At 48.2% G+C, this 13,522-nt stretch overlaps 1 protein-coding gene across 1 annotated transcript in view; it reads left to right on the forward strand.

Annotated features, from left to right (window-relative positions):
- The window catches only part of COL11A2 (collagen type XI alpha 2 chain), a 141,299-nt gene that overhangs the window by 34,679 nt on the left and 93,098 nt on the right, over positions 1 to 13,522 (forward strand). The window contains exons 4-8 of the mRNA XM_067465616.1: positions 2,404 to 2,566; positions 3,126 to 3,263; positions 9,495 to 9,917; positions 11,392 to 11,523; positions 13,229 to 13,399. Of these exons, the coding sequence (XP_067321717.1) occupies positions 2,404 to 2,566; positions 3,126 to 3,263; positions 9,495 to 9,917; positions 11,392 to 11,523; positions 13,229 to 13,399 (1,027 nt within the window). The remainder of the gene's footprint in view (positions 1 to 2,403; positions 2,567 to 3,125; positions 3,264 to 9,494; positions 9,918 to 11,391; positions 11,524 to 13,228; positions 13,400 to 13,522) is intronic.

Consider the following 13,522-nt stretch of genomic DNA (forward strand, 5'->3'; position numbering starts at 1 on the left):
GGCATGTTTAGCCTGAAGAAGAGAAGGCTGAGAGGAGATATGATAGCCATGTATAAATATGTGAGAGGAAGCCACGGGGGGGGGGGGGGGGAGGGAGCAAGCTTGTTTTCTGCTTCCCTGGAGACTAGGACGCAGTGGAACAATGGCTTCAAACTACAAGAGAGGAGATTCCATCTGAACATGAGGAAGAACTTCCTGACTGTGAGAGCCGTTCAGCAGTGGAACTCTCTGCCCTGGAGTGTGGTGGAGGCTCCTTCTTTGGAAGCTTTGAAGTAGAGGCTGGATGGCCATCTGCCAGGGGTGATTTGAATGCAATATTCCTGCTTCTTGGCAGAATGGGGTTGGACTGGATAATGGCCCATGAGGTCTCTTCCAACTCTTTGATTTTATGATTCTATGAGTCTCTCTGTGGCCTTTGGGGTTCCCTCGGCTTCCACTCCCACTCTCAGTTAACTGGCACTTACACAACTGGAACTCCCAAGCAACCAGCAAGTCAATACAGGGTTTCCAGTCTGGTCCTTTTCCGAATGTGCGCATTCCCAATGCGGGCCTTTCTCCTTGCCCGTTCTTTGTGAGCATTTCCAACATGCCCGTTCTTTCTAAACGCAGGTCTGGTTGCCAATGTGTGTCTTTCCAAATGCCAATTATTTTCCCCAAGTGTGCATTTCTAACGGGGGCACTCCTCTATGCCAATGGGCTCCTCTTCTAATGCGTTTTGCACCCACTTTGGATCCTCTGGGCGCTGTCCAAGGTGCTGATCTTACATTGACAGTTCAAGCCTCTGGGTTCACCTCAAAGACAGTTCGGACCAAAACCTGGGGTGGATTCCCTGTCTCAAGGACATGGAGTGGGTTCCCTCAGGATCCCTGGAGCAGGATCTGGAGCAACCATACAGGTCAACTTCTGCCAGATGCAGAATTGGTCATTAAAGGGCTGTCTAAATGGAATGGCCTTTGAGCAGGTCTTTGAGCAGAAGGTGGACAGTCATCTATCAGGAGGGATTGGATGCTCTCTTCCTGGACTGGGTGACCTTCAAGGCCTCTTCTAACTCTAGGATTGTATGACAAAGGGAGGAAACATACTGTTGATATGTTGCTTAGCAGAGGCTGGATGGCCATCTGTTGAGAGGGGTTGGGTGGTGCTTTCCGTTATAGCAGAAGGAGGTTGGGCTGGGTGGCCTTTGGGTGCCCCTTCCAACTCTAGGATCCATAGCTCCTAGGCCTTCTTCTCTGAGATCTTAAAGGGAGAGAGACAGCCTTATGGATATCCTAGATCAGTGGTTCTGAACCTTCGTAATGCCATGACCCCTTATTACAGTTCCCCATGTGGTGGTGACCCCCAACCATCACATTATTTTCGTTGCTACTTCATAACTGTAATTTTGCTAATGTTATGAATCGTAATGTAAACATCTGACATGCAGGATGTATTTTCATTCACCGGACCAAATTGTGCACAAATACCCAATGTACCCAAATTTGACTACTGGCGGGGTTGGAGGAGTTGATTTTGTCATTTGGGATTTGTAGTTGCTGGGATTTATAGTTAACCTACAATCAAATAGCATTCTGAACTCCGCCAATGATGGAACTGAACCAAACTTGGCACACAGAACTCCCATGACCAACAGAAAATATTGGAAAGGTTTGGTGGACTGTGACCTTGAGTTTTGGAGTTGTAGTTCACTTACATCCAGAGAGCACTGCAGACTCAAACAATGGTGGATCTGGACCTAACTTGGCATGAATATTCAATATGCCCAAATGTGAACACTGGTGGAGTTTGGGGGATATAGACCTTGACATTTGGGAGTTGTAGTTGTTGGGATTTATAGTTCACCTACAATCAAAGAGCATTCTCGACTCCACCAATGATGGAATGGAACCAAATTTGGGACACAGAACTCCCATGACCAACAAAAAATACTTGAAGGATTTGGTGGGCAGTGACCTTGAGTATTGGAGTTGTAGTTCACTTAGATCCAGACAACACTGCGGACTCAAACAATGATGGATCTGGACCTAACTTGGCATGAATATTCAATATGCCCAAATGTGAACACTGGTGGATTTGAGGAAAATAGACCTTGACATTTGGGAGTTGTAGTTGTTGGGATTTATAGTTCACCTACAATCAAAGCACATTCTGAACCCCACCAACGATAGAATTGGGCCAAACTTCTCATACAGAACTCCCATGACTAATAGAAAATACTGTTTTCTGATGGTCTTTGGCGACCCCTCTGACACCCCCTTGCAGCCCCCCTAGGGGTCCCGACCCCCAGGTTGAGAAATACTGTCCTAGATGGATCCAGGCTAAGCTTGTTGCCCACCTCTATCTCCTTCCTTCCTTCCTTCCTTCCTTCCTTCCTTCCTTCCTTCCTTCCTTCCTCCGCCTACGTAGGTGGCACCGGGTGGCCCTGAGCGTGAGCAAGAAGCAAGTGACCCTGATCCTGGACTGCAAGAAGAAGGTGATGCGGCCCTTGCCCCGGGGGAGCCACCCGGCCATCGACACCCGCGGCATCACCGTCTTCGGGACCCGCATCCTGGACCAAGAGGTCTTCGAGGTAGGCCTCCCTTCAGGATCGGACCAACACTATTCGAGGCACCCTAAGAACCTTGCAAAACCACAGCTCCCAGGATCCTACAGCATTGAGCCATATCAGTTACGGTGGTGGGTCAAGCTGTATTCATTCTTTGACAGATCTGCACAACATATGGACCGTGCGCTGGATGTGGCCTCCAAGAGGATTTTTTGGTGGCCCTCTTGAATTACCATGGCTCCATGGAACACCCAGGAGTTGTAGTTTTGCAAGGTCTTTAGCTTTCTCTGTCAAAAAGGGCTTGTGCCTCATCAACTAACAACTCAATGAAGAGGTGGCTTTGATCTAGATCAAGCATGGACCAACTTTGGCCCACCCTCCAGGTGTTTTGGACTTCAACACCCACAATTCCTAACAGCCTACCAGCTGTTAGGAATTGTGGGAGTTGAAGTCCAAAACACCTGGAAGAGGGGCCAAAGTTGGCCCATGCCTCATCTAGACACTCCTATGGATGCTACCTGGAATTGCCTTGAGCTGCTACATCCCACTGTGGGCTTGTGTGACCTCTGTTTCCTCCTCTCAGGGTGACATCCAGCAGCTGCTGATCTCCTCCAGTCCGCAGGCCGCCTTTGACTATTGCGAGCGCTACAGCCCTGAGTGCGAAAAGGACACCAATCGACCCCAGGCCCAGGAGGCCCAGCAGAGGCCCAGCCGGACACAGGTGAGGAGGCAGCGGGTGGGAGACGTAGTTCCCCATGGCTTCACCTGGCCCACCCCCTTTGTGATGTCTAGAACTTCAGCCAAGTCCCCTTGTCAACACCAAAAAACATGGTTGTGTTGTTTGTATCAGCTATATGTTATTGTCTTTATTAATATTAATAATAATAATTTATATCACACAGCCATATAACCTAGAATATCAAGGCAGATGATCCACAATATCTAGTTCTAACTGGAATATCTGAGTCCACACTGCCATTATAATCCAGTTGAACACGATCATCCATGGATTTCAGTACCCATGTCCATGTCCATGTCCATGTGTGGAAGGGGCCTCAGCTTTCTGAGGGTGCATCTATACTGCAGAATGAATGCAGCTTGGGTCTGCTTTCAACCTAAGGCTCAATGCTATCTGCATGAAACTGCAGCTCCCAGGATCCCACAGCATTGAGCCAGGGAGGTTAAGGTGGTCTCAAACTGCATTAAGTCTACAGTGCAGGTGCACCCCAAGAGCCACCAAGAAGGGAGGACAAGGCAAGAATTAGGTAAATACCTTGGACACTTGCTGTTAGCTGGAGCTTGATTAATAATAAATAAATAACTATAACTATAACTCTGTATGTTGCCGTTGTTAGGGAAAACTACCCAAAAGTATAGCTGTTCCGTCTCCCAGGAGCCTGATTTGCCTGACTTTACAGTTGCTTGAGGTTGCTTCCACTTGCATTTTCTCTCAGGGCTGCTGCAGCTTTGCAAGAGCCCCGAAAGTTAACAGTATCAGAGTCTGCAGGCCTCCTTTGCAGCTATTGGTTCAGAAAGGTGTCTCTTTGGGTCTAGGGACCGCCTTTTCTCCCAGGGAAGAGATCTCCATTTTGGAATCTCCCCTGATTTTTTAGTTTAGAGGAAAGACTTCAGACGTGCTGATGGCTAGGCAGGTAGCTCTGGGGAAACCATTGCAAAAACTATACATGATATATTGAGCATTAAGCTTTACATTATATATTGTGTCTTGTATATTGTATATTAAGTTATTAAGCTATAAACAAGTATATTAAGCTATATTGAGTTAATATAGATAGTATATTGTGTATTGAGCTATATTGAGATATTATAGAGAGATAAGCTTAATTGAGAAAATTGAGTTATATAGTTCTAGAGAGAGAGTCTTCACTGCTTTGTCTCCAGAACTAACCTTAAGCTATAGATAGGGGAAAAACTTGCTTTTTTTCTAACCATAACAGCTTAGGGTTAGGGTGTAAAGATTCCAGGATCTTATCTGGAGAAAAAGTTACCTCTGTAACTGAAGAAAAGAAAGACTATCTCTATGGTTTCCTATATTGACTGTTTGTTTGCAACTTTGATGAACTGTGCCAAGTCTTCAAGGACTTTGTATAAATAAATATCCTTTTTTGATGTTTAAAACCAGTAATAGCCTCAGTTGCCGAGTATCTCAAGCTTCTCAAGAAAGACACCCACAGTTCGCTCAGACATAGAGAAAAGCACATCACAGTTTTATTTTTCATAGCGTCTGGGTGGACGGCACACTAGCAGAGCATCCAAAAACAAACAGGATACTATGTTTTAAAAATTGCTTTATTGTATGATTTTATAAATTTGTTTTAAATGTTTTAAATTATATACTGTGTGTTGTTACAACATCGAATGGCTGCCGCCTTGAGTCACCTTTGAGCTTGAGAAAGACAGGATAGAAATATAATAAATAAATTATAAATAAATAAATTCAAGACATGGACATGGACATGGACATGGACACACATATGAATACTGAAATCCATGGATGATCAAGCTCCACTCTCTTCAGTGGTGCCCAATACATATAAAATGGCAAAATCATATATTTTCAAAATCATATATTTTCAAGCTGTGGATGGTTGAGTCCATGGATGCAGAATCAGTGGGTACAGAGGGACATCTAAACATGGGATTTACATTCACGGAAGGTCATGTAAAACTGAAAACCAGGTACTCTTAAAGGTGTGCCACGTTGCCTTTTGAGTCACTTTGAGTCTCTCTTGAGAGTAGGAAGTGGGAAATGATGGGAGTTGTCATGACACAAATCCCATTAGGGGTCCTTGGCTCTCTCAGGGTGAGAAGGCAACACCAACTGCATAGGTAACTCTACCTGGAAGTTACCATACAATTCAACACACAGGTAAATCTAACTGGAAGGAACTGTAACACTCAGGTGCAGAAATACAGCTCCCAGAATCCTCTTATAGGGTGTCTGCAGTGGCTGTGCTGGACACAGGATGATGGGAGTTGTAATCCACTAGATGTCCACAGATCTCTCAGGTTTAGCATAGGTAACTCTACCTGGAAGTCACCATACAATTCAGCACACAGGTAAATCTACCTGGAAGGAACTGTAACACGCAGGTGCAGAAATACAGCTCCCAGAATCCTCTTATAGGGTGTCTGCAATGGCTGTGCTGGACACAAGATGATGGGAGTTGCAATCCACTAGATGTCCACAGATCTCTCAGGCTTAGCACAGGTAACTCTACCTGGAAGTCACCATACAATTCAGCACACAGGTAAATCTACCTGGAAGGAACTGTAACACGCAGGTGCAGAAATACAGCTCCCAGAATCCTCCCATTGGGTGTCCGCAATGGCTGTGCTGGACACAGGATGAGGGGAGTTGTAATCCACTAGATGTCCACAGATCTCTCAGGTTTAGTACAGGTAACTCTACCTGGAAGTTACCATACAATTCAGCACACAGGTAAATCTACCTGAAAGGAACTGTAACAGGTGCAGAAATACAGCTCCCAGAATCCTCCCATTGGGTGTCCACAATGACTGTGCTGGACACAGGATGATGGGAGGTGTAATCCACTAGATGTCCACAGATCTCTCGGGTTTAGCACAGGTAACTCTACCTGGAAGTCAACATAAAATCCAAATCCAGGTACATCTACATCTCCCAGAATCCTCCCATTAAGACGTGCTGCCCAGGGGATGATGGGTGTTGTAATCACACGTTTCCAAGCTCGGAGAAAAAGAAAGGTTATTTTGAGAAGTGTAGTGAGACTTCCCTGAGACAGAAGGAGGAACCTGCTCTCTTGCTCTCCCCAGTTCTCCTATGAGGATGTGGCCCTGGAGGAGGAGGACTATGGCATTGATGGGGAGGAATGGGAGGACCCCCTCCCCTCCTGGCCTCTGGGGGAGCAGGTAAGGGGAGGGGCCATGCAGGCTCCACCCCCAAAGCCCCTGTCTGTCCATCCGTCCGTCCATTCCACCTGGGAGTCTGTCCTCATGTTGTGATGTCAGGGCTCACTCATTTGTATGTGCATCCATCTCCATCCGTTCATCCATCCATCCATCCGTCTCCATGTGTCTTTTTTGCAGCAGCGCAATCGGTGGGGAGGGGGCTGCCAGGGTGGGAAAGGGAGCCCCAAAGAAAGGAAATGCACAGGCAGAGGATGGGGGCCTCCTGGCTCGGAGACAGCGAGGAAAGGACCCAAGTGTCTCAGGAGAACGCAAGATGAGGATGAGCCCAATGCGATGACCCTTTGAGCTCCATGGTCCCTTTCCCAAGTGTCTCAGATGAGGATGAGCCCAGTGCGATGACCTTTTGAGATCGTTGGTCCCTTTCCCGTGCACCGTTTCCAAGCCAGGTGTCCCCCACCCTATATCTCTGCATTTGATATTTATTTCTAAGAGTTGTAGTATAGATTTCTCCCTGTTGAAATTTCTCCCTGTTGAAATTCATTTTGCCAAGGGGCCACTGCTAAGAAGGCCCTGTCTCTCATTTTGCTAGTTTTGGCGTCAGTTGTCTAATCTGTGATGGTGGTTTCGGATCCCGATCCTGTCCTTTGGGGTATTTATTATTATGATTATTATAATTATTATTGTCGAAGGCTTTCATAGCCGGAATCACTGGGTTGTTGTAGGTTTTTCCGGGCTATATGGCCATGTTCTAGAGGCATTTTCTCCTGACATTTTGCCTGTATCTATGGCAAGCATACTCAGAGGTAGTGAGGTCTGTTGGAACTAGGAAAATGGGTTTATATATCTGTGGAATGACCAGGGTGGGACAAAGGACTCTTGTCTGCTGGAGCTAGGTGTGAATGTTTCAACTGACCACCTTGATTAGCTTGGAAGTGAATGGCTTGGAAGTGCCGGGGGGAATCTTTTGTTGAGAGTGATTTGATGTGCCTGATTGTTTCCTCAGTGTTGTTTTGCTGTTGTAATTTTTGAGTTTTTTTAATACTGGTAGCCAGATTTCGTTCATTTTCATGGTTTCTTCCTTTCTGCTGAAATTGTCCACATGCTTCTTGTGGATTTCAATGTCAGACTACACAGAGAAGCCATTGAAATCCACAAGAAGCATGTGGATAATTTCAACAGAAAGGAAGAAACCATGAAAATGAACAAAATCTGGCTACCAGTATTCAAAAACTCTAAAATTATAGCAGCAAAACAACAGAGAGTAAACAATCTGGGACATCTAATCACCTCTCAACAAAAGATTGCTCCAGGCACTGTCAGGCCATTAAATGCTAATCAAGGTGGTCAGTTGAAACATTCACACCACCTCCAGCAGACAAGAGTCCTTTGTCCCACCCTGGTCATTCCACAGATATATATATCTAAACCCATTTTCCTACTTCCAACAGACCTCACTACCTCTGAGGATGCTTGCCATAGATGCAGGCGAAACGTCAGGAGAAAATGCCTCTAGAACATGGCCATATAGCCCGGAAAAACCTACAACAACCCAATAATAATAATAATTATAATCGGAACCCCCGGTGCCGGCAGTACTGAAAACTGACAGGTTGCAGGTTCGAATCTGGGGAGAGGTGGATGAGCTCCCTCTGTCAGCTCCAGCTCCTCATGCGGGGACATGAGAGAAGCCTCCCACAAGGATGACGGAACATCAAATCATCTGGGCGTCCCCTGGGCAACGTCCTTGCAGACGGCCAATTCTCTCACACCAGAAGCAACTTGCAGTTTCTCAGGTCGCTCCCGACATGACAAAAAAATTTATAATTTATTTACTTACTATATTTCTATACCACCATTCCCAGTCCGAGGGTGACTCAGACACGATTCAATGCCCACAATAATATAAAAACAGTTAAAAACATATAACATACATAGAATTCAATAAGCAATAGAACCAATAAAAACATAGATCCTCCGCATCTCATTACCAAAATCATTATCCAGTAGTTCTGAGGTCAGGAATTATCTGCTACACTGCAGCTCAAAAAGCCAGGTTTTGACTATTTTACAAAATGTTAAGAGGGTGGGGGCCAATCTAATGTCTCTAGGGAGGGCATTCCACAGCTGAGGGGCCACCATCGAGAAGGCCTTGTCTCTCGTCCCCGCCAACTGAACCTGTGAAGATAGCAGGACTGAGAGCAGAGCCTCCCCAAAAGATCTTAAATTCCTGGATGGTTCATATGTTCGGACAGATAAGCAGGGCCAGAACCGTTTAGGGCTTTATAGACTAAAGCAGCGGTTCTCAACCTGGGGGTCGCAACCCCCAGGGGGGTCACTGGGGCATGTTCTGGGGGTCGCGAAGGCACCTCGGTTGACCCCGGCAGCGGTGCGAGGCAGGTGAGGGCCCCTTGGGGCAAGACCTTGCCTTTCCCGAGGCCTCCCTCGTGTCCCTCGCACTCCTGCCAGCCCTGTTCGGCCTTACGACTGACCAGGAGGACCTCTGTCTTGTCTGGATTGAGTTCCAATTTGTTTGCCCTCATCCAGACCATCACGGCAGCCAAGCACCGGGTATGAGTTGGCTTTTCTTCTTAATTGAACATGGGTTTTCCTTCTTATTGTAAGGAACATTGTTTGCTTCCTTAACTTAAGAGTCATTGTCTCTGGTAATGTAAACATGTTGTTTTCCACCATTTGTCTGGTCATCAATGTCAGCAGTTCTCAACTTTCAATTATAGTTCAGCAGATCACCTCTTTTTGTAATTTCTTAGGATCTCTAGTCCCCAATCATACACCTTTCATAGAATTTTATTCATGTATATTCATCAGAAGGGGAAGGAAAGGGAGAAAGCAAAACTTTGATCCTTGATGTGGGGCCAACACCCTCCAGGCCCCGTCCGCCATTGTTGTTGCTGCTGCTGTTGTCGGAATCATGCCTGTGTTTGTCTTTGCTCCTTGTGTTGTGTTGTCCGCGTGCCACCACCGCTCCTCCGTCATTCTCATCGCTGCCTCCTCCATCCTCATCCTCATCATCGCCACTTAGAAACCGTCCAAGGGCAAGCCCCCCGCTGCCAAACCCCAACCCAAATCCAAGCCGCCCCAGAAGCGCCAGCTGATGGCTACGGCGCCCAGCGCTGCCAAGAACGGGGCCAAAAACGGGGCCAAAAATGGGGGGAACAGCTCCAAAGCTCCTGGGAACGGGAAGTCCTTCAATGGCGGAGGCAAGAGCGCCAAGGCAACGCCCTCCAAAGCCACGAAAAGCCCCCCGCCCCGATCGGGGGGCCGACACGCGCAGGCCAGCGTTGGTGGATCCCGGCCACGGGGCAACAGCTACCAGCAGGTAGAGCCAGAGGGAAGGATGCAGGCCTCTGTCGGGTCGCGGCCTGGGATCCCCCCCCCCAAAAGAGGGCACGGCACCTCTCTGACCCCTTCCAAGACCCCTCATCCATCTCATCTGTTCGTGTCTGTGTGTCTTCGTCACATACGTGTCCCCGTCGTCCGTATGTCTCTGTGTTTCCATGTCCTCCGGTGCATGTTTCCCGCTCCCCACACGCATGGGCCATGGGGAAGGGGCCCAGTCAAGAGAAACAGCCTGAAAACCCCCTGAAGGCGTTCCGTCTGAGTTTGGGGGATCCAGACTGGATCTGAAGAACATCCATCGCAGGATCCAGATCGGATTCGGTGCCCTCTGCGGGTTGACTCCGAATGGCATCTGTTCCCTTCTGGGTTTTGGCTCCAGTTTCTCTTGAACCTCCTTCTGTGTCAATGGAGCCTGCCTTCCTTTGGGAAGGCGTCTGTGGGGAGGCTGAGACCCCATGACCCCGAGATCACTTTGTCCCCCCAAAAGGGGGAAAATGATCTGGGAGGGAGAACCCTTCTCTTCACGGCACGAAGGGAGAAGTGTGGACTTGCTAACGGTGTCGTCTTCTCTCTCTCCCCCGTTTCCATTGGCTTCTCTTCTCTCCGAATTCTCATCCATCCTTCTGTTGAATCCGGTTGCAATCCTTTCATGATCCCTTCTTCCGCTATCAAACCCTTCTTTCTCTACACATCAACCATCTTGGCTCATTGGCCGCCCTTTATTCTCATCCCTCCTTCCATTACACCCATTTCTCCATTTTATGGTCTCCTCTCTTCCATTGTTCTAATCTCCTTTTCTCTTCTCCTCTTCTACTCCCCTTCCCTTCTTTCTCCTTCATTTCTGTTTTCTCTCCCACTTTTCTCTCCTCTCCTTTTTGGATCTTTCCTCTCCTTCTTTCTTCTCTTCTCTCACGTTTTTACTCCCCTCACTTCTATTCTCTTCCTTCCCTTTTCTCTTCTGTCTTCCCTTCTTCTCTTTTCTCTCCTTTCCTCTCCTATTTTCTTTCCTTCTCTCTTTTTTCACCACTTTTTGTCTCTTCTTTTTTCCTCCCTTGTGCTCTCTGCCCTTTCCCACTCCTCTTCTTTCCTTCTTCACAACTCATTCTCTTTTCCTTTTCCTGCAATATCCCCTCTTCTACTATCCTCACTCCTTCCCTTCCCCTCTCATCTATTCTTCTCTCTTCTTTCCTCTTTCCTCATTTCCTTTTGTCTTACCCCTCCCTCAAATTCCTTCTCTTCCCCTCCCTCCTTCTCTATTCTTCCACTCTCCTTTTACTCATTTCCTTTTCTATTCTCCCTTTCTCTCCATTTTCTTCCTTTTCTCTCTCCTCCTTTCCCTCTCCTCTCTTCTTTCTTTCCCTTTTTTCTTCCCCTATTTAACCTTTCTCTCTTCTCCCCCCATTTCCTGTGTCTCTTCTCCCTTTTTTCTTGGCTTTTCTTTTCTTCTCTTTCCTCCTTTCTCCCCTCTTCTTTCTTTGCTCTCACCTTTCATCCTTTTCTTGAACCCAATCCTGATTCTTTTCTCACATGATTGCCATTGGGCCCCCTGTCTTGTCCCTCGACCTTTCTGCTCCTCCAAGGATGTGGGTCCGCTCCCCACAGAGGAGCCCTGGGCCCCCCACGAATACCTGGACTACACTCTCCCTCCGGATGCAGACAACACTTATTGGGAAGAGGCCTTGACCCCTGAGCCCTCCTTGCCACATGGAGAGGTAACCACCACCACCACCCCTCACTTTGAGATTGGACTATAGTTCCCTCGATCCCCCTCTCCAGCTAGCTGGGAGTTCTAGTCCAAAAAGCACAGCCATCTCCAGGTTCTAGGTGGGGTCCATTGCCCTGAATCCACTCCTGGCTTGAGTCAGAAGGTTAAGAGAGCTGTCCACCAACTGGGAAGGATGATAGGCATCTCCAGGTTCTAGGTGGGGTCCACTGCCCTGAATCCACTCCTGGCTCGAGTCAGAAGGTTAAGAGAGCTGTCCACCAACTGGGAAAGATGATAGGCATCTCCAGGTTCTAGGTGGGGTCCACTGCCCTGAATCCACTCCTGGCTCGAGTCAGAAGGTTAAGAGAGCTGTCCACAAACTGGGAAGGATGATAGGCATCTCCAGGTTCTAGGTGGGGTCCACTGCCCTGAATCCACTCCTGGCTCGAGTCAGAAGGTTAAGAGAGCTGTCCACCAACTGGGAAAGACGATGGGCATCTCCAGGTTCTAGGTGGGGTCCATTGCCCTGAATCCACTCCTGGCTCGAGTCAGAAGGTTAAGAGAGCTGTCCACAAACTGGGAAGGATGATAGGCATCTCCAGGTTCTAGGTGGGGTCCACTGCCCTGAATCCACTCCTGGCTTGAGTCAGAAGGTTAAGAGAGCTGTCCACCAACTGGGAAAGACGATGGGCATCTCCAGGTTTTGGTGGGGTCCATTGCCCTGAATCCACTCCTGGCTCGAGTCAGAAGGTTAAGAGAGCTGTCCACCAACTGGGAAGGATGATAGGCATCTCCAGGTTCTAGGTGGGGTCCACTGCCCTGAATCCACTCCTGGCTCGAGTCAGAAGGTTAAGAGAGCTGTCCACCAACTGGGAAAGACGATGGGCATCTCCAGGTTCTAGGTGGGGTCCATTGCCCTGAATCCACTCCTGGCTTGAGACAGAAGGTTAAGGGAGCTGTCCACAGTGCTGAATTCTAAAGCAAAGTCTATCAGGGCTCCCCCAAAAAAGTGAGCTTGGGTTCTCCCTGTCCCTGGAATTGGCAGCCTCGCAATCCTGACCAGTTGGATCTGCTCCTCTCTGCTCTTCCCCTGCCTCTGTGCTTCTTAAATCAAACACATTGGAGGTTCACTGTTGACTATTTTCCAAATTATTTATGCTTACTCACACTCAGACAGTCACAGTGGAAGAAGAGGAGAAAATTTAAGCACACGGTCTGGCCTTGTATCTCTTTCCCCTGTGTGCTTATCTCTATGTTGACATTCTGGACATTACGTCTGTCTCAGTCTCTGGTCCGACATCTCGGACATTACATCTGTCTCAGTCTCTGGTCCAACCTCTCTATGCACTGAGTGATTTTAACACCTCGTTTCCCAAGTTTTGGGAATGAGTTTTCCTGGCATATAGCTCCACCAATACATGAATAAAGCCTTAGAGCCCAGGATAGTCCTTTACAGTTTGGACTAAATGCCAGAGCCTAGGGTCATTGACTTTCCTTTCCAAGAGCTAATCTTTAGCTGAGGAGTAGATTCAGGTCCCTGGGAAGATTGCAGGGGAGTTCCTGGGTATTCCTCATTGGATGTGATGTCCGAAGGGCAGTGATTTCAACCTCAGAGAGGATCCACTGTCCTCAGGGGTTCTGGGTCAGATGGGGGTCCCTGGGTGCGGATGCCCCCCTAACACCTTGTGGCTTCCCGCCCTGCTTGGGGCCAGGAGGGAGCCCCTCGCCTGCCCCCCACGGTGGAGGAGGAGGAGGAAGAGCTTCCCAGTGTGGGGCCGGAGTACGAAGATGCCTACAAAGCCTACGGCGAGGAGTCCGAGGGGCAGGCGGTATCAGAGCTGGGACCCGTGCTCTCGGCCCAGACCCCACACACTGACGGAGGTGTAAGTGGACCCCGGTCCTCCCTGTGGCTTTCTCTCCTGTTGTGTCACTTCCTGTCGGGCATGCTTGCCTGCACGACTCAGCGATGTCACTTCCTCTTGGCTGGTTATTGGGTGCCATCTTGG

Source organism: Anolis sagrei, chromosome 2, assembly GCF_037176765.1.
Source record: "Anolis sagrei isolate rAnoSag1 chromosome 2, rAnoSag1.mat, whole genome shotgun sequence".
In the NCBI taxonomy this organism is placed as follows: domain Eukaryota; kingdom Metazoa; phylum Chordata; class Lepidosauria; order Squamata; family Dactyloidae; genus Anolis; species Anolis sagrei.